At 48.6% G+C, this 21,424-nt stretch overlaps 2 protein-coding genes across 2 annotated transcripts; one reads left to right on the top strand and one right to left on the bottom strand.

Moving 5' to 3' along the window:
* On the top strand, nt 1-980 carry LOC146756460 (olfactory receptor 14C36-like). The gene has a single exon (XM_085524408.1). The coding sequence runs from the start codon at nt 15-17 to the stop codon at nt 978-980; it is 966 nt and encodes a 321-aa protein (XP_085380534.1). The 5' UTR covers nt 1-14.
* An 8,314-nt stretch (nt 981-9,294) lies between these two features.
* Nucleotides 9,295-10,263, bottom strand: LOC146756459 (olfactory receptor 14C36-like). The gene has a single exon (XM_085524407.1). The coding sequence runs from the start codon at nt 10,258-10,260 to the stop codon at nt 9,295-9,297; it is 966 nt and encodes a 321-aa protein (XP_085380533.1). The 5' UTR covers nt 10,261-10,263.
* Nucleotides 10,264-21,424: the final 11,161 nt, after the last annotated feature.

The following is a 21,424-nucleotide window of genomic DNA, read 5'->3' as shown; positions in this document are numbered from 1 at the left end:
CCCAGGAAAAGCAGATGCCCAACAGCAGCTCCATCAGTGAGTTCCTCCTCCTGCCGCTGGCAGACACGCGGCAGCTGCAGCTCCTGCACTTCTGGCTCTTGCTGGGCGTCTACCTGACTGCCCTCCTGGGCAATGGCCTCATCAGCACAGCCGTAGCCTGTGACCACCGCCTGCACACCCCCATGTACTTCTTCCTCCTCAACCTGGCCCTGCTTGACCTGGGCTGCATTTCCACCACTCTCCCCAAAGCCATGGCCAACGCCCTCTGGGACACCAGGGCCATCTCCTGCACAGGATGTGCTGCACAGGTCTTTTCCTTTGTCTTCTTTATCTCAGCAGAGTATTCCCTTCTCACCATCATGTCCTATGACCGCTACGTTGCCATCTGCAAGCCCCTGCACTACGGGACCTTGATGGACAGCAGAGCTTGTGCCAACATGGCAGCAGCTGCCTGGGGCACTGGGGTTCTCAATTCCCTACTGCACACTGCCAGCACGTTTTCACTTCCTCTCTGCCAAGGGAATGTTTTGAACCAGTTTTTCTGTGAAATCCCCCAGATTCTCAAGCTCTCCTGCCCTGGCTCCTACATCAGGGAAGTTGTGCTTCTCATTATTAGTGCAAGTTTAGGCTTTGGGTGCTTTGTTTTCATTGTGGTATCCTATGTGCAGATCTTCATGGCCGTGCTGAGGATGCCCTCTGAGCAAGGACGGCACAAAGCCTTCTCCATGTGCCTCCCTCACCTGGTCGTGGTCTCCCTATTTCTCAGCACAGCATGTTTTGCCAACCTGAAGCCTTCCTCTGTTTCTTCCCCATCCATGGACCTGATGTTGGCACTTCTGTACTCAGTGGTTCCTCCAGCAGTGAACCCCCTCATCTATAGCATGAGGAACAGGGAGGTCAAGGATGCAGTGAGGAAGGTGATGACCAAATATGTTTTAAAAGCAGTGAACTGCCCATCTTTTGGAATTCAGGGCTTGTAAGGCAGCTTTTTTCTGAACCAAGCTCTTGTTTATTATCTGCCATTTTACATGTGTAAAGGTCACATAAGATGAGGCATTACTTCTGATGCAGGTTTTATCTGAGGTAACAGTTAGTTGACCTGAGAGGTCATTTGAAACCTAAATGATGCTGTGATTGGGAGATCACTGCAGGGGAGGCTGTTTGCTGAGCAGCCTGAGAACTCAGACCATGTCACATTTCACTTTTTCAGTGTCTGACTGTTACAAAATCCTGAACATTTCTTTTTAGATGTCACCAATCCAGCAAGCGGTTTTACCAAGGAGAACCTTCAACATCTAATTGCTCTCAAGTGTCACCCACCTGCTTTGTACTGATCTCAAAGACAGTCTGTACCTCCCCTCAGTCAAGATTCCTCAGTGATGGCAGCATGGACAATTGGTTGGTTCTTTCCAAAAGAACCCCAGAGTAGGGATAATGCCACGTTACATTTAAGTGTAGTGATTGAGGCAGCACTGATCAACTCTGACAAATACCGCCCAGAGCAGAAGCAGCCCAGAGGAAACTCTTTTAGCTGGCTGCTCTCTGGGCCATTTCTAACATAAACGTTCAAGTGCTCTTCTCAATGATGACCCACAGCAGCTCTCCTATTTACGGATTGGCATATCATGTTTCCTTGCAGAATCCTTGAGTTGTTTGCAGTTCTAAGCAGTCTATCAGCTCTCTATTATTTCTTTCCGCACATTCGGATAAAACAAGACTCACTTTCTTTGAAGCCATGACAGGAGGCTGGATCATCATGGGAACAAAACCCATAGGACACCTTTGTTCTGCTGAAGCTCGGGCACACAGCCCACTGACTTCAGAACCTATTCAGGTACCTTCTGCCAATTTTAACCCCCAGCCTTGGATTCCTTTCAGGTACTGGAATATAATCACCCACCCTAGGGGAATTATCTGCTATGTTCTCTTTGCCACAAGGAAGCATGACGCAATCACTGCAGAAACCAGAGATAATTACTCTGAAGTCAAACACAAATTCCATTCAGCTTTTGGCCACTTGTATTCAAACTATTTAATAACATTGGTTTCCCCCCCTCTGGGAGATGATTTTAATGAGGTCTCAGTCAATGTGGTTAAAAAGTTGATGCCTGACAAATGACGACGATGCACCTCAGCGCCTGAGTTTAAGCCTGTTTCAATTGGCTCCGCTGTGCATTATTAGAGTCTCAAGGTTTCTCTCCTTGCAGTTAGCAGCTCTCCAATGAGGCACCCAGGCTTGACTACGGCTCTAATGTAGGGGATGGCAAGAGGCTGCCCCAAACGGAATATGGCGTATGAGAACCGGGAAGATATCTACAGTGCTTTAGTTAGATCTCAAGAAAAGTGAAGGTACTCTTGTCTAATCAATGCCATTTGTAAACCATGGGTCAAGCAGAGCTAGCTGCATGTTGGTGGCTGGTTCTAATGCTGTTTAGAGTGGGCTGGTTTCAAACAGCTCTTAACTCCCCTCATCTCAGAAATGGTTCTTGGTGAAAATAAGGCCAATCGAGAGCACACCTGGTCCTCCCTCCCAGCTGCCCTGGGGCTCCCATTCTGCAGAACTCTCATGGCCATTCCTTTTTCCCAGACCCTGTAGGGTCATTGTTGGCGAGAGTGACACTGAACGTGAATCAGATTCACACTAATGATTTTCCGCTCTACTGCTGATAAGCAGCAGCTTAGGTATATGGGAGATCCACCACACACATATCTCCAGGTAGCTCTGAGGCATTATGAGGTGAGGAAAACGACTTGGGAAACTGGAATTTGACTTGAGGCTGAATAATGCCTTCTCTCCAGGCAACATGTGATGTGCAGCATTTGGACTTAAGGCCTCATCCTTCTTCCTGAACAATATTTCAGGGTTGCTGCAATGACTGTACACTTACCGAACATTTCAGTCTCTGGTGTATGCAGAGGCCAGTAGGCCTAGACATATAAACACAATGATATCCAATTCTCTAGGCCTTGGTATGCATGTGGTTAATGAAACTGATTAAAATATTTGCATGACAGAACTCAGCTTGGGAAGCATTTGACTGATGACTGATGACATTCACTAGAGTTATAAGGCTGTGGTAGATGGGAGTGGTGTGTGTAGCTCATTATGACCTTGGGAGTTAGTGGTACCTTACCTGCAAACCTGGATATTTGCAGTCTTGTGCGAACAACATGGCAAGTAAACTCTGCTTCTGCTGGTGGGCGAGGCTTCCTCGTCCTCTGGCTAAAAGCAGTGAGTAAAGTCTTCCTTTAATTGTCTTTGTGGTGGTCCACAGCTTGTGGCCTAAGGCGTCAGCAAACTTAGCCATTTGTGCTAAGCAAGCCACTTCAAGTTCTTTGTAAGTATTATACTATATAATGCCTTTGTAAGCTCTGATTTGTAGCTCACTTGAATGCTAAATAACTGAAGTCCTATGGAGCTATAGACCAATACACTTGGGAACGTACTTCAGCAGTTGTGGAGCCTGAGTTATCAGCGCTGGGTTGTTAAGATCGGATTTGACATGTAAGCAAACAGCCCCCACACAGAGTGGATGCCCAGTGTGAGGTCAGTCCCAGTGCTGGGTCAGCACTGCTTGCCCAGTGGCACAGCAAAGTGCTTTGGAGCTAAGGGCCGTGGATGTGGCATCGCCCTCCGATGTCATAAAGAACTTCTTTCTTAGACCCAGCCTAAATCTCCCTTTTTATAGAATCACAGAGTCATTAGGGTTGGGAAGGACCTCCAAGATCATTAGGTCCAACCATCAAGGGCAACTGGGTTGCCTGACAAAACCATCTCTTTGATCACACCGGTTCTGAAAATGGAAGCTGTTTGTTCAAAGCATGGCCAAGTATTCATTATGAGCAAGGGTGGACATCTAGGATCATGTGTGCTGTGCCACAGGTCATTAGGACCCCATAAGGACCCCCTAAAGACCACATAAGAGCCACATAGGACCCCATGAGGACCCAATAAGGACCACATAGGACCACAAAGGACCCCATAAGAACCCTATCAGAGCCACATAGGACCCCATAAAGCCTCCATATGACCCCGTAAGGACCACATAGGACCCCATAAGGACTCCATAAGGACCACATAGGACCCCATAAAGACCCCAGATGGACCACAAAAGACCCCATAAGGAATCACAGAATCACAGAAATATAAGGCGCTGGTGGATACTGGTTCACAGTGCACCCTAATGCCCTCCTGTCATGAAGGGACAGAATCAATTCATATTTCTGGAATGACTGAGGGCTCTCAAGAATTGACTGTGCTGGAGGCTGAAATAAGCCTTACTGGCAAAGACTGGCAAAAACAGGAAGCAAGATGGGCACGAAGTTGCATGGCAGAGGCTGGCCTGCTCCTCCCTGGGAGGAGAGCTTGGCACCAGAACTGCAGGGAGAAGGGCGGAAGGCAGCTGTGGACTGTCAGGGCCAAGTCTCCAGCTTGCCAGGCCTACTGAAGGATGCTTTACAGAGGGCCTGTGGGAAATGGCTCCATTTCCCAGTAGGTTTGCTGTCACTGTCTTCACTTTGGCAGCCACTTTGGGGCTGGAATCGTTTCCCCTGTCAGGGACACAGGTAGATTTTCAGTTAACCCATGACAGCGAGCCTCCACCGTCCCGCTGCATGAGGTGCAGTGCTGTGTGCAAGAGACTGTCCTCTTGTACTGTCATCTCCTGAGGAGCAAGGCTCATGTCTCCACCTCCCTCAAGAACATCGGTATCATGACGTGCCAGGACAACTTCCTCTGCATGAGGTTCCTGCATAGCTGCATTAAAATGCAGGAGAGCAATGCCAGCCTAACTGCAGTGCTCCACAGTGTATGTTGAGAAGGTTTTGAGGGTGTACCATCAGGTCACTGTTGGCCAGCCTGGTTGTGTCAGGGCAGTCTAAGGCCTTTCCGCATGCTTGCTCCCACAGCTTTCTCCATGTGAAAAGGGATTTCCTGGGTCTCTGCCCATGCAGAAAATCTGGCAGTGCTCTTGCACGGCCCCAGTATTTCTCCATCCATCTCCTTCAGAGCAGAAGAAATCTCTGATTTTCACGGTAGGGGCTTTGGTGGAAAGTAGTTTTCTCTCTTGGCATGAAAACCAGGCTGGCTTCCTGTCAGCAAGAGCCATGAAAAATGGCCTTGGCAAGCCTCCAGTAGGCTTGCGTGCCTTTGCAGAGAAACTGTCCCAAACATTCTGCTGATGTGGGGCCAGAAACCACTGCTCATGGGATCCAGGTGTTCCTGAGGTGAGTGCATTTCCTCTGCAGCACTTAGCTGGCCAGGAGACAGGCTTCCTTCCCACCTCCTCCGATATCATATTTAGTAAAATAAGTTTTCCTCCTTAGATTGCCGCCGTTGTTCTATTTTCCCATTCTCCTTTTTCCCTTCACTTTAGGGCCGTGGGCTCTACAGGGTGGCTGCTCCTATGATGGGCACAGGTAAATCTAGGTAACACGTGACAGGGAGCAAGGCGGGCACGAAGTGGCATGGCAGAGGCTGGCCTGCTCCTCCCTGGGAGGAGAGCTTGGCACCAGAACTGCAGGGAGAAGGGAAGAAGGCAGCTGTGGGCTGGCAGGGCCGAGTCTCCAGCTTGCCAGGCCTACTGAAGGATGCTTTACAGAGGGCCTGTGGGAAACAGCCCCATTTCCCAGCCAGTTTGCTGTCACTTTCTCCTCTTTGGCAGCAGTTTGCCAGGGCAAGTGTGTGTGTTCCACATCCTCCAGCCCAGCCCAGGGGACAGCAGGTGGGGAGGAGATGGAGAAAGGATGTGGATCCTCTGCCAGCAAGTAAAATGGGAGCAGTGACCAAGCTGGTACTGCATGCTAAGTGTGTGCAGGCTCTTTTGTCTGCCTGAGGCACTCAGGCAGCTGTGACAATGTTTTAGCTCGGGGACATGCACGGCCAAAAACTGCTTGAGGGGTGCAAGGGTGGGGACATGGGGCAGGATGGTGGTGAGGGCCGGGGTGGGGGGCTCAGCAGATCCTGAGGGATGACTTCCTCCTCCTGTTGCAGCCTCCTTTCCCTGCAAACAGCTCAGGTGCTGTGAAGTTTGGAGCTGCACCTCCACCAGCAAGGGGCTTTTGCTGGCACAGCAGAAAGAAACTGGCAGAAGCTGGAGCGGAAGCAGCAGCTCCCCTGGTAAGCTCCATTGGCAGTAGATCCTGAGAGCCGGGTTGGAGCCCAACCTGCACTACTTGCCTGCGCTCAGCCCATAACGCTCCATGTACTGTTCTTTTCACCTCCCCAGTGCTTGATGTTCATACCGCTCCAGAGGGGAAGGTGCTGGCAACAGTGGTGACTGCAGCGGAGCTCTCAGCATGGGGGCTGGGAAGCTGTCCAGCCTTCCACCTGTAAACGCAAAATCATAGAAACAAAGGCTCGTAGAATGGTCTGGGTGGAAAAGGACCTTGAAGATGGTCTAATTTCAATCCCCCTGCTATGTGCAGGGTCGCCAAGCACCAGACCAGGCTGCCCAGAGCCACATCCAGCTGGACTTGAATGCCGCCAGGGGTGCGGCATCCACCATCTCTCGGCAACCTGTTCCAGTGCATCACCACACTGATCTATAAGTTACCCAGTGTAAAATTATGGTGCTGTAGAAGATGTTATGTATTTTTTCAGAATAAAACATGTCTGAGACTTTTATAATCACATGCTTTTTCTTCTTTTTCTAATGGCTGTCTTTATTAAGGATTTTAGAAAGTTAGCCTTCAAAGTATCTTCACTCATGCTAAATTTTTCTTGAAACTATGTACATGCTATGCTTGTTTATTTTATTTTATTTTGTTATTTTTTAAAATTGCCATAGCCTCTTCTTTACTATTCTGGGCTGAATTCCGCCGACTTATTAGTAAAGGCTGGGGATAATACAGGTAGATATAAGAGGTAACACCATCAAGGCACCATTCATTGTTCACTGGAAACTTATCCATTAAATGAGTGTTTTTTTTTCCCCCACACTGATTTATGTTGTGGATGTTGCCATACCTTTTGATAGACAATAAAGAGCCACTGCTTCATTTCCTTACTGCACCTTCACAAAATATTGGCATCCTAATTGACTTAATGCTTTGACTTCTTTGCAGCAGCTTTTAAACAATTCCACTCTCTTCTCCTTCTGATGGACAAAACCCTCCCAGAACTACTATGAATACATCCAAGTGCGACAGATCCACTGTGATATCTGGGTACCCGACAGGTAGACCCAGAGAAATGCACAGTCCTTCCAAGACAATGATGTCTGTACCTGGTCCCCTGGATGCCACACATATGCAGTGTGACCTCTTCTAAGATGATTTGTTCCATAAATTTTCCGAGCACCATGTTCAGACTGATGGGCCTGTAGTTAAGTGCTGTAAGATCTGAATCCCAAGGTCCCCAACATCCTCCACAGTTTAGTTGTGTGCCTGCAGGTGAAGAGACGTTCACCGCTGAGCACGTTTCCTTAGCACAATCAGGTTGACTAAGGCTGCAGGGCACCCGCTCTCCTTTTGAAGAAAGCAGTCCAGGCAGACCCCTGCCCACTTGTGGGATGTGGATAGGAAGTCACAGGTCAGTGGCTCCAGCGGTCCCACCAGGGTACCAAATTATTTGTGAGAGCATTCTTTCTGCAGGGGTGAGAGGCAGGGAAAAAGTCTCAGGTGGCTTCAAGTTCTCATCCACTTCTCCTGCCCACGTTTGTCCCCTAGTGGAGATAAAGCAAAAGGGCAGGCAGAGGGACATACCCAGAGCCCCAGCAGAGTCAAGACCCAGAACCTAGCTGGGCAGGGCGCTCTTCCAGAAATGCCGCTTCTGAGAGGGGACATGAGGCATATATGGGTTGTCAACTCACCACCAGCTCACTTTGCTCCTTGCAAGCCCACAACACCTGGGCACAGACTCTCAGGGCTCCCTCAGGCTCCAGTGTGTTGGAAAAAGTTAGCCAGCAGTGCAGAAGCCAGCACAGGATGGGGATAAGTCACAGGACAGGCGACTTTCTGTCCTTGACATCCCCCTCCTAAAATCTCCTTTTCTGGCTCCTCCTCTAAAGGCTGCTTGTCATGGTCATTACCATCTGCACAGCCCACCTCTCCTGGCTGGCACCTCTGCCCTGAACTAAGTCACTTCTGTGCAGGAACCTCCACCCTGAAACCCTTCCCCAGGCTGCTCTCAGAGTCCTCGGGGCTGGCTCTTGGCTTTTCCTCCAGCAAGCCCCACTTCTTTCCTGCCTTCAGTCCATAGGGGCCTGGCACTCTCACTCCTCAGCCTGAAGGATGGATGGCCTCAATGGCAGTAGACTCAAATCAGCATCTCAAATCTTTCCTTGCTCAGAAAACACTTAGGTAATAAAGAACTGGCAAGCTTGCTTTTAGAATTACCTTCTGTACATGACGTGATGCTTTAAAGAACAATCTCTCCTAGCAATGACCTGCCTCTGTGTCATGGCATTCTCTAGATCAATATGTGTCCATGACAGGGGGGGCTGTATGCCCACGGGACCCCTGACCAGAAAAATGGGAAAGGAAAAGGGAAACGGGGTAGGGAGATGGGAACTGGGCTCAAGGGGACAAACAGAGAAGCTGCAACAATCTAAGGAGAAAAAACTTATATTACTAACTATGATATCAGAATGCAAGATAACACAATATAATACAATCTAACTGAAACTGAGGCTAATAAATCAAGAAAAATAAGAGAGAGAGGTTTCTGAAGCCTGAGAAGCCTACTTTGAAATGGAAGGTGCCACGGTTTGGAAGAACACCAAAACCACATCCAGTCAGTGTGAGAGCGAGCATCCCTTCCGTGACTTCTTTCCCTCTTCACAGACCATCCTGGAGGCAGTGACCACCTCTGTGTACAAAATGGAAGAAGCCCTGGAAGAAGCTTGGGAACTTCTGACATGATAACACACATCCAAGAACTTGTTGTGTGCAGGGACTCACAGGGAATGAGGAAGAGGGGACCTGACAACCAACGTTTAAACCAGCTGCTGCTGCTGTCCACTGCTGCTGATCATCAGCTCTCTGCTTCCAGCTGGACTGTGGGTTTCTGAGAACATCTGACCCCGACAGTTCCTGAAATGTCTCACAAGAAGGTTGACAGACAGAGTCACTGCATGACCTTTATTATGTTATGGTTCACAGAGATTCTGTTTCACTATATACAGCATGTGTGGGCTAAACTACAAAGGTACAAGGTGAACAGGAATTGGTTTCAATAATGACTTAGTAGTGAGAAACAATACATTATTTTTTAAAAAAAGAATATGAATAAATTACACATATAAAATGGCAGAAAATAAACAAGAAAAGAGCTTGATTCAGTAAAAAGCTGTACTAGAAGCCATGAATTCCAAAAGATGGGCAGTTCACTGCTTTTGAAACACATTTGGTCATCAGTTTCCTTACTGCATCCTTGACCTCCTTGTTCCTCATGCTGTAGATGAGGGGGTTCACTGCTGGAGGCACCACCGAGTACAGAAGTGCCAACATCAGGTCCATGATTGGGGAGGAAACAGAGGAAGGCTTCAGGTAAGCAAAAACGCCAGTGCTGAGAAACAGGGAGACCACGGCCAGGTGAGGCAGGCATGTGGAGAAGGCTTTGTGCCGTCCATGCTCAGAGGGCATTCTCAGCACGGCCATGAAGATCTGCACATAAGACACAACAATGAAAACAAAACACCCAAAGCCTAAACTGAAACTAATAATGAGAAACACAACTTCCCTTATGTAGGAGCCAGGGTAGGAGAGTTTGAGGATCTGGGGGATTTCACAGAAAAACTGGTTCACAACATTGCCTTGGCAGAGAGGCAGTGAAAACGTGCTGGCAGTGTGCAGCAGGGAATTGAGAACCCCAGTTCCCCAGGCAGCTGCTGCCATGTTGGCACAAGCTCTGCTGTCCATCAAGGTCCCGTAGTGTAGGGGCTTGCAGATGGCAACGTAGCGGTCATAGGACATGACAGTGAGAAGGGAACACTCTGCTGAGACAAAGAAGACAAAGAAAAAGAGCTGTGCAGCACATCCTGCATAGGAGATGGCTCTGGTGTCCCAGAGGGTGTTGTCCATGGCTTTGGGGAGAGTGGTGGAGATGTAGCTCAGGTCGAGGAGGGCCAGGTTGAGGAGGAAGAAGTACATGGGGGTGTGCAGGCGCTGGTCACAGGCTACGGCTGTGCTGATGAGGCCGTTGCCCAGGAGGGCAGCCAAGTAGATGCCCAACAAAAGCCAGAAATGCAGGAGCTGCAGCTCTATTATGTCTCCCGAAGGCAGGATGAGGAACTCGCTGATGGAGCTGCTGTTGGGCATCTGCTGTTCCTAATCTTGCAGTCCTGTTCAGAGTGCAGAAGATAATGATGTGTCCAGACGATTCTCAGAGACACTCCTTCTGCTATACTATAACTTTCCTTTCTCTTTGGAAAATGATCATTTAACTCCAGAAATTTAATTTATATTCATGTATATGAACCATACCTTAAAGAGTAGAATATTAGGGAAGTCTCACTTTCTTCTCATTTCCTAATCATATCCCATACTTTTGGATATTTTCCTCTCTATTGCAGCTGCTCTTAGAGACAACAGCCCAAGCATCTCAGCACTTCAAATCGTCTAAGACAAATCTGCCTGTTTGCAGGACAAATGAACTACTAATGCCTGCAGAAAAAATCTATCTGAGTGACTGTCCACAAAATAACCAATGCATGGGGAGCTCCCAAACCGGGGTAGTCTCAGAGCTGTGTTCAAAGTTGAGAGCCCCTATTAGATTTCTGCCCCTAATCCTCTTCCCTTCACTCAGACCAGGAAATGGAAAATCCTTGCCTTGGCTTTCCTCTTGCAAAGTACTCATACAAACACTCAGTTCTGCAGTGGAGCTGTGATCCCCCTGCCCCAGGCAGCAGTTGTGGAAGCACAAGCCCTGCTGGGGGGCTCCTTCCCCCCACATGTCTCCCCATAACATGCTGGGCAGCTCCCTGGGCAGGCTGAGTGCTGAGCCTGGCAGGCAGCAGAGTTCCATACCCGGCACACAGCCCCTGGGGCACAGCAGGGACCCTGCTCTGCAGGACAGCCCTGGGCACCTGCCTGCAGCCCCAGCTGCACAGCCTGCAGCCATTATGGGAAATGCAGCTCTCAGGGCTGTGCTTTCATAGTGCAGCAGAGAAACCCTCACCTAAAGCAGAAATCTTTTTCCACAAGAAAGAAACATGCAATGCCTGCAGCCAGATCTGCTATGTGATGTCTCAGTTTTAATTAACCCTATAGGAACAGCAGCTGCATGGTCTGCAGTGAGCCTTACCGTGTCATGTCATGAGAGCAATGCTCCTGTCGCGAGCTCACAGTCTGCTCACACTGTACTCATCCTGTAAGCTCTCTCCTTTTTCTCTCCTCTCCTTCTTTCAGCTGCATGCTGTGCTGTGCACAAGAGCTCCTCCTGGGCGCAGCTGTCTCTCTGCAGGGCTGCCCACTTGTATGAGCTCCCTGTGTCCCATGAGCCTTGCCCAGCTCAGCAGCAGAGGATGTCATTGTTATCCTTCCCACTCGTTTCCCCTGAGATGTCTCTGGGTCCTCATGGTCAACAGCTCCTGAAAGACAACGGCATCACGACTGTACTTTGAAACCTATTGAACTAAACACCAGATTTCAATTCCAGATATGTGATGAGACCTCCCAGGGAGTGTTTGCTGAAGCAAAAAGGGCAAGGGAATCATAGAATCATAGAATCACTAAGGTTGTAAAAGACCTGTATGATCACCCAGTTTAACTGTTCACCTGTTACCTATAGCTTCCACTAAACCATGTCCCTCAACACAAAATCCAATCCTTTCTTGAGCATCCCCAGGTTCGGTGACTCCACCACCTCCCTGGGCAGTCCATTCCAGTGCCTGACCACCCTTTCTGAGAAGTAATATTTCCTAATTTTTAGCCAGAATCTCCCCTGCTGCAGCTTGAAATCATTCCCTCTAATCCTATCGCTAATGACACAGGAGGTCGTCCCCCAGCTACCTACAACCTCCCTTCAGGATGTTATAGAGAGCAATAACGTCTCCCCTGAGCCTCCTCTTCTCCAGGCTGAACATTCCCAGCCCCTTCAGCCTCTCCTCATATGACCCCTCACCAGCTTTGTTGCCCTCCTTTGAACATGTTCCAGGACCTCAGTGTCTTTCTTGCAGTGAGGGGCCCAAAACTGGACACAGAACTTGAGGTGCAGCCTCACCAGTGCTGAGTACAGGGGAACAATCACCTCTCTGCTCCTGCTGGCAACCCTGTTTCTGATGCAAGGCAGGATGCCGTTGGCCTTCTTGGCCACCTGGGCACACTGTCGGCTCATGTTCAGCCGAGCATCAATCAATACCCACAGGTCCGTTTCCTTTACACAGTCTTCCAGCCACTTCACCCCAAGCCTGAGTAGCGTCACCCGGAGCTGTTGCAGCTGAAAAGCAGGACGCGGCATTTGGTCTCAGTTAACCTCATTGAAGTGGCTTCAGCCAAGCTCTCCAGCCTATCCAGATCCCTCAGTAGGGCCTTGCTAACTCCAGGCAGATCCACACTCCCAGCCAATTTGGTGTAGTCTGCAAACTTACAAAGGATGCACTCAATGTCCTCATCCAGGTCATCAATAAAGATTTTGTAGAGGACAGGCCCCAGCACAGACCCCTGGGGAGCACCAGGTAGGCACACAGGTAGGTGTCCAGGTGGGTCTTGAATATCTCCAGAGAAGGAGACTTCCCAACCCCTTGGGCAGCCTGTTCCAGTGCTCCGGCACCCTCACTGGAAAGAAGTTCTTGCACACATTCGTGCAGAACTTCCTATGCTCCAGTTTCTGTCCATTTCCCCTTGTCTTGTCTTCACACACTGCTGAAAAGAGCCTGGTCTCTCTACTTTGATTCCACACCTCAGGTATGAGCACTGACATGAGAGCAACCTCCTGCACCTTTCCTCTGCCAGCAGAGCAGAGCAGAGCAGAGCAGAGCAGAGCAGAGCAGAGCAGAGCAGAGACACAGTCCTCGTGCATCATGTAGTGTTATTCTGCTTGCCAACAGAAGAGGCCAGTCTTTATCTTCCATCTGTGGCATACTCCAGAGTTCAAGGCATTGCAAAACTGTGGCACATCTACGTTCTTGTAATGATGACATTTTGGTATGCTCTGGACTTGCATTTCAATTGCATCTATGTAAATCTAGGGTCATACCAGTTGATGGGAAGCTGGCAAGTGTTGTCTCATTTTAAGGAAGAGCAAGAAAGATGACAGGGGCAATTATGGACCTGTCAGTCTCACTCCAGTGCCTGGTAAAATTATGGAGAAAATGATGGTGGCAGTTATGGAAAAACAGCTGAAAGACAATTTTGTCATTGGTCACAGCCAACACAATATTCCCAGGGGAATGTCCTATTCAATTTCAGGTCCTTTTATGACACCTATATCCATTTAGCTGAACAAGGTAAGCCAGCTGATGTTATCTTTGAGGATTTCATTAGAGCTTTTGATACTGTTTCTCACAGCGCCCTTCTGGACAGAATGTCCTGCATCTGGCTGGACAGAAACAGAACGTGGTGGGTGAGCTGTTGGCCAGTAGGTCAAGCCCAAAGGATTACAGTCAATGGGTTTCATCGTGCTGATAGATGGTCACTGTCCGGGCTCCCTAGGGCTCCATTTTAGGGCCAGTTCTCTTTCATGTTTGTGTGGATGACTTGCATGCAGGACTAGAAGATGTTCTGAGCAAGTTTGCTTATGTTACCAGATGAGCAGGTGCTGCTGCCTCCACTGTGGCTGGAGAGGACTTGCAGAGAGATGTGGACAAGTCAGAGAACTGGGTACCTGTTGGCACTAAGCACCAAGTGCATAAAGCTTAACAAGAACAAGTGCCTGATTGTGCACCTGGGTAGGGGAAACCCTGGACATAAACACAGATTGGATATGGGACACTGGAGAGCCATCTGACTGAATAGGATTGGTGGTCCTGGTCAACATCAAATTGAACGTGAGTCAGCAGGGTGCCCAGGCAGCCAGGAAGGCCAGCGGTCCCCTGTAGCGCATCAAGCAAGGTATTGCCAGCTGGGTGAGGGAAAGGATCGTCCCTCTCTGCTCTACACTGCTGCAGCCTCACGTGGAGCACTGGCTGCTCTTCTGGGCATTGCAGAGCAGAATGGACAACAAACTATGGGAGTGTGTGGAAAGGTAGGAACTGGAACTGAGAGATTTGAAGTTCAGAGTTTCATTGGGATTGACTGGTTGTTCAGTTTGGGCCCTTCTCAGATCCCACATTCTGCAATGAGTCACAGGGCACACATGGGACATGTACCTCACATTGTCCTTGCACCCCATGTAGAGCCTGGGGTCTTCTGTCCCCATGTCTTTTATTTGACATCATACAAACCTCTATCCACTGCCCACGAAGAGCCCTGAGCCAACATGAAGGACAGAATCTCCCCGCCAAGAGTCTGAGAATCAGGACTTAGCCTGTCTGTTAAGCCAGCTGGGCAGGGCTTCCTTCTAGAGATGCCACTGTTGTGAGGGAACATGAGGCTTTTGTGGGTTGTCTACTCACCACCAGCTCAGTTTGCTCCTTGCAAGCCCCCAGCACCTGGGCGCAGACTCTCAGGGCTCTCTCAGGCTCCATTCTGATGAACAAAGTTAGCCAGCAGTACAGAAGTTGGCTGAGGATGGGGATCAGTCACAGGACATTCATTCTGTCCTTGACATCCCTCTCCCTCTATTTTCTTTTCTGGCCCCTCCCCTAAAGGCCTCTGCTGCTGCTTGTCATGGTCATTACCATCTGTACAGCCCACCTCTCTTGGCTGGCACCTTTGCCCTGACCTAAGAGCCACTTTCGTTCAGGAACCTCCACCCTGCAACCTTTCCCCAGGCTGCTCTCAGAGTCCTCGGGGCTGGCTCTTGGCTTTTCCTCCAGCAAGCCCCACTTCTTTGCCTGCCTTCAGTCCATAGGGGCCTGGCACTCTCACTCCTCAGCCTGAAGGATGGATGGCCTCAATGGCAGTAGTCTCAAATCAGCATCTCAAATCACTTCGGTAAAAAACAGATAGGTAAAAAAGAACTGGCAAGCTTGCTTTTAGAATTACCTTCTCTACAGGACCTGATGCTTTAAAGCACAAGCTCTCCTAGCAACGACCTGCCTCTGACATGCTCAGCCTGCAGGAAAACATTCTTGCTCTGTGTCTCTAGGCTTTGCTCACATTCCCAGGTAAATGAGTCTGAAGGATGAGAGAAGGGCCCCACAGTAAGGGAGAGAAAGAATCTGTTACAGAAACTGGAACAAGGAGACTGAAAAGACAGTTTATGTGAAAGTTTTGAGTAGCACTGGGGCTAGAATAACAAGGGGGATAAAGGCCATGAAGATAAGGGTGGAACAGCCTAAGAACAGTGTGGTGATTAGATGTCCACAGGGCAAACTGGAACTAGTTTGGAGGCTGCCCCCCCCCGCAGGGTTGAAAGTTTACAACCACCCCCACAGCTCACTACACACGCACAATGGGGAAGGGACTGCGTGCTAATTGGGTCTCAGGAATGCAATGAATATGTATACCAATTCCTGCCAGCTACTGATGATGTATCAGTTCAGCCTACATCTGTAGCACGCTTTCGCATAACGGTGTGCAAGTGAAGTGCAGCTATCCCCCTTGCACCAGGGTGTGTGCGCATCACTCATTAAACATACCTGCTTTATAATTAATTTGTGGCAATGGAGTTTGATTCTGCAAGTCACCTGGAGGTGTTCAAGGAACAACTGGATATTGTGATGAGGGACATGGTTTAGTTGGAGCTGTTGGTGATAGGTGAACAGCCGAACTGGATGATCTTTCAGGTCTTTTACAACCTTAGTGATTCTATGATTCTAGGATTCCCTGTCCTTGTCTGTGTACACTTCTTGTTTCAGCAAACACACTCTGGGAGGACTCACCACATGACTGGAATTAGTCACAGACCACTTGAAATCTGGTGTTTAACAGATTTCAAAGTACAGTTATGATGCTGTTGTTATTCAGGAGCTGTTGGCCAATGAAGACCCAAAGACATCTCAGGGGAGACAAGTTGGAAGGAAAACAATGACATCCTCTGCTGATGAGCTGAGCTGGGCTCCTGGGACACAGGGAGCTCCTAAAACTGGGGAGCGCTGCAGAGAGAAAGCTGTGCCCAGGAGCAGCTCTTGTGCACAGCATAGCAGGGCTGGGGCATGATCTGCAGGTGATATGAGGATAGAAGAAAAGGGAGCGACAGCTTATGGGATGTATAATGTGTGAGTGAGCTGAGAGCTTACTGGAGGAGCATTGATCGCATGCCATGTCATGGTAAGTCTCACATCAGGCCATTATGCTACATTTAATACAAGGATAAATAAATATGACACATCCCATAGCAGATCTGGCTGCAGGCAGTGCATGTTTCCTTACACTGGAAAAAGCCTTCTGCTCCAGCTGAGGGCTTCTGTGCTGCAGCATCAGAGCACAGCCCTGAGGGCTGCGATACCCAGCACAGCTGCAGGCTGTGCAGCCAGGGCTGCAGGCGGGTGCCCAGGGCTGTTCTGCAGAGCAGGGTCCCTGCTGTGCCCCAGGGGCTGTGTGCCAGGTATGGGACTCTGCTGCCTGCCAGGCTCAGCATTCAGCCTGGCCGGGGAGCTGCCCAGGGCTCTGCAGGGAGACGTGTGTATACCAATTCCTGGGGGGGAAGGAGCCTCCCGGCAGAACTTGTGCTGCCACAGCTGCTGCCTGGGGCAGGGGGATCACAGCTCCACTGCAGAACTGAGTGTCTGTACGGGTACTTTGCAAGAGGAGAGCCAAGGCAGGGATTTTTCATTTCCTTTTCAGAGGGAAGGGAAAATTGGAGGCAGAAATATAAAAGGGGCTGTCAACTCTGAACACAGCTTGGAGACTCCCCAATATTTTTACAGTCAATTAGCTGTTTTGTTAACAGTCACATAAGTTGTGCTTTCAGCCTCATCTTCTTAAAAGGATATAATCAGCTTAAATTAGAGTTTCTTTGTTTTCTGCAGGCATTAATAGTTCACTTTTCCTGCAAACAGGCAGATTTCTCAAAGACAAATTGATGTGCAGAGAGGCTGGGGCTGGGGTATCAAAGAGCATTTGGAGTCAAGAGGAAAATACTCAGAATGCTGGTATATGATTAGGAAATGAGAAGTAAGAAAGAACTCCCTAATCTTCTTTTCCTTAAGGGATGGTGAAGTTCATGAAAATAAATTCAAGTTATAGTGCTAAATGATCATTTTTGAGGGGGAATGGAAAATTTAGTAGCATAGCAGAAGGAGTTTCTCTGAGAATCGTCTGAATTTCTCATTATCTTCTGCACCCTGAACAGGACTCCAAGCCCAGGAAAAGCAGATGCCCAACAGCAGCTCCATCAGCGAGTTCCTCCTCCTACCGCTAGGAGACACGCGGCAGCTGGAGCTCCTGCACTTCTGGCTCTTGCTGGGCATCTACCTGGCTGCCCTCCTGGGCAATGGCCTCATCAGCACAGCCGTAGCCTGTGACCAGCGCCTGCACACCCCCATGTACTTCTTCCTCCTCAACCTGGCCCTGCTTGACCTGGGCTGCATCTCCACCACTCTCCCCAAAGCCATGGCCAACGCCCTCTGGGACACCAGGGACATCACCTACACAGGATGTGCTGCACAGATCTTTTTCTTTGTCTTCTTCATCTCAGCTGAGTATTCCCTTCTCACCATCATGTCCTATGACCGCTACGTTGCCATCTGCAAGCCCCTGCACTACGGGACCTTGATGGACAGCAGAGCTTGTGCCAACATGGCAGCAGCTGCCTGGGGCACTGGGGCTCTCTATTCCCTGCTGCGCACTATCAACACGTTTTCACTGCCTCTCTGCCAAGGGAATGTTTTGAACCAGTTTTTCTGTGAAATCCCACAGATTCTCAAGCTCTCCTGCTCAGCCTCCTACCACAGGGAAGTTGTGCTTCTCATTTTTAGTGTCAGTTTAGGCTTTGGGTGTTTTGTTTTCATTGTTGTGTCCTATGTGCAGATCTTCATGGCTGTGCTGAGGATGCCCTCTGAGCATGGACGGCACAAAGCCTTCTCCACGTGCCTCCCTCACCTGGCCGTGGTCTCCCTATTTGTCAGCACTGCATGTTTTGCCCTCCTGAAGCCCTTCTCTATTTCCTCCCCTCTCCTGGATCTGACAGTGGCACTTCTGTACTCAGTGCTTCCTCCAGCAGTGAACCCCCTCATCTACAGCATGAGGAACCGGGAAGTAAGGGATGCAGTGAGGAAAGTGATTACTGAATGTGTTTTAAAAGCAGTGAACTGCCCATCTTTCAGAATTCATGGCTTGTAATGCAGACTTTTAGTCAATCAAGCTCTCTTTTATTGTTTGTTTGTATTGTGCCATTTTTTCGGTGTAATTTATTCTTATTCTTTTTTAAAAAAATACTGTAATGTTTTCACTACTAAGTCATTATTGAAACCAATTCTTGTTCAGTTTGTACCTTTGTAGTGTATCCCAGACACACTGTACATAATGTACCAGGTTCTCTGTGAATCTTAACAGAATAAGGGAAATGCAGTCACTCTGTCTGCCGTCCTTCTTGTGAGACGTTTCTGGACCTGTACTGGTCAGACTGCTCATAAACTTCTGCACCAGAGGAGGTGACCCACCATTACCGCTGCTGAAATACACCTTTTGTGGCAGAATAGCTGGAGAAAAGCAAACGACCACACCTGTCATTGACATATGATCAGCTAATCTCGTTTATTCCTTGGCTGCGTGTACCTTTATAATACAGATAATTAGCTCATACATATTGCAAAAGCGGAGCTCGTCATTGGTTCCCAATTACATACCATCCCCAAGTATCTTTCCAACTTGTTGTTATCATCCTGAAAGTTACTCCCTTGCTGAGTTCACAAAACCATGGCTAGTTTCTCATCATCACAGGGCATCCTGTTGTTCTTGCTGTCCTTGCAGGTGGTATGGCTGCTTGTTTAGCTGCTCTGTGTTTACAACCCTTCTCAGCTAACCAGCTGTAAATAACACTCTCTACAACCTCCCTCTGCCTCGCTCTGCTCACACCCATTGTTTGGTCTCCAGAAACATTCAGCAAGTATTGGTCAGTGTCAACAACTGTAAATTTTTTTCCCTAGCACTCTGACACAGTGGTGCAGAGCCTGGAACATTGGGGCTGATCCCGCAGATCCAAAGGAGGCCACCAGGGGGCGCAGCGACCAATTGAAATCTTGGAATCTAAGAGTCCTACCATCCTACAAAACTAAGAAAAGGAAAAATCCAGAATCCTACAAAGCAAGAATCCTACGTGCTGGAATTTCTATGCTCCTATGGCTCTAGAATCCAAGAAATCCAGAATTGGAGAAACAACATCAAATATGAGAATCCTACTATCGTGATGGAACATGAATTTCCTCGAATCCCAGAATGAGAAGACATCTGAGGTCATCAAGCCCAACCAAGAACATGCTGTACCATGGAAATCCCTACATCTGTTCCCCAGCAGAACAAGTTCAGGGCCCAGCAATGTGCCATAGCAAAGATCGGGAGACATGTCACAGATATAGGTTTAGCAGTTGACTTGACAGATCTGAGTTAACAGTTGGATGATCGGAGAGGTCATTTCAAACCTAAATGATGCTGTGATTGGGAGATCACTGCAGGGGAGGCTGTTGCTGAGCAGCCTGAGAACTCAGACCATGTCACATTTCACTTGTTCAGTGTCTGACTGTTACAAAAGCCTGAATATTTCTTTTTAGATGTCATCAGTCCAGCCAAGGGTTTTTCCTGAGGAGGATCTTTCACATCTAATTGCTATCAAGTGTCATCCACCTGCTTTGCACTGATCTCAAAGACAGTCTGTACCTCCCCTCAGTCAAGATTCCTCAGTGATGGCAGTATGGACAATTGGTTGGTTCTTTCCAAAAGAACCCCAGAGTAGGGATAATGCCACGTTACATTTAAGTGTAGTGATTGAGGCAGCACTGATCAACTCTGACAAACGCCCAGAGCAGAAGCAGCCCAAAGGAAACTCTTTTAGCTGGCTGCTCTCTGGGCCATTTCTAACGTAAACGTTCAAGTGCTCTTCTCAGAGATGACCCATAGCAGCTCTCCTGTTTATGGGAAATGCCCCATGAAAGCTGTGACCAGCTGGCTGCTCTGTCAGATGAAGCATTTCAAATTGGCATATCATGTTTCCTTGCAGAATCCTTGAGTTGTTTGCAGTTCTAAGCAGTTTATCAGCTCTCTATTATTTCTTTCCGCACATTCGGATAAAACAAGACTCACTTTCTCTGAAGCCATGACAGGAGGCTGGATCATCATGGGAACAAAACCCATAGGACACCTTTGTTCTGCTGAAGCTCAGGCACACACCCCAGTAACTTCAGAACCTAATCAGGTACCTTCTGCCAATTTTCACCCCCAGCCTTGGATTCCTTTCAGGTACTGGAATATAATCACCCACCCTAGGGGAATTATCTGCTATGTTCTCTTTGCCGCAAGGAAGCATGACGCAATCACTGCAGAAACCAGAGATAATTACTCTGAAGTCAAACACAAATTCCATTCAGCTTTTGGCCACCTGTATTCAAACTATTTAATAACATTGGTTTCCCCCCCTCTGGGAGATGATTTAATGAGGTCTCAGTCGATGTGGTTAAAAAGTTGATGCCTGACAAATGACGGCGATGCACCTCAGCGCCTGAGTTTAAGCCTGTTTCAATTGGCTCCGCTGTGCATTATTAGAGTCTCAAGGTTTCTCTCCTTGCAGTTAGCAGCTCTCCAATGAGGCACCCAGGCTTGACTACGGCTCTAATGTAGGGGATAGCAAGAGGCTGCCCCAAAGGGAATAGGGCCTATGAGAACCGGGAAGATATCTACAGTGCTTTAGTTAGATCCCAAGAAAAGTGAAGGTACTCTTGTCTAATCAATGCCATTTGTAAACCATGGGTCAAGCAGAGCTAGCTGCATGTTGGTGGCTGGTTCTAATGCTGTTTAGAGTGGGCTGGTTTCAAACAGCTTCCAGCTCTCCTCATCTCAGAAATGGTTCTTGGTGAAAATAAGGCCAATCGAGAGCACACCTGGTCCTCCCTCCCAGCTGCCCTGGGGCTCCCGCTCTGCAGAACTCTCATGGCCATTCCTTTTTCCCAGACCCTGTAGGGTCATTGTTGGAGAGAGTGACACTGAACATGAATCAGATTCACACTAATGATTTTCCACTCTACTACAGATAAGCAGCAGCTTAGGTATACAGGAGATCCACCACACACATATCTCCAGGTAGCTCTGAGGCATTATGAGGTGAGGAAAACGACTTGGGAAACTGGAATTTGACTTGAGGCTGAATAATGCCTTCTCTCCAGGCAACATGTGATGTGCAGCATTTGGACTTAAGGCCTCATCTTTCTTCCTGATAAATATTTCAGGGTTGCTGCAATGACTGTACACGTACCGAACATTTCAGTCTCTGGTGTATGCCGAGGCCAGT

The sequence above is a fragment of the Coturnix japonica genome, chromosome 27 (assembly GCF_054131305.1).
Source record: "Coturnix japonica strain WE chromosome 27, WE-NBRP24, whole genome shotgun sequence".
In the NCBI taxonomy this organism is placed as follows: Eukaryota; Metazoa; Chordata; class Aves; order Galliformes; family Phasianidae; genus Coturnix; species Coturnix japonica.
This window is presented reverse-complemented; position numbering and strand designations above follow the sequence as displayed.

Bases quoted from the DNA above. Each gene is read 5' to 3' on its own strand.
- LOC146756460 (XM_085524408.1), top strand. From the start codon at position 15: ATGCCCAACAGCAGCTCCATCAGTGAGTTCCTCCTCCTGCCGCTGGCA.
- LOC146756459 (XM_085524407.1), bottom strand. From the start codon at position 10,260: ATGCCCAACAGCAGCTCCATCAGCGAGTTCCTCATCCTGCCTTCGGGA.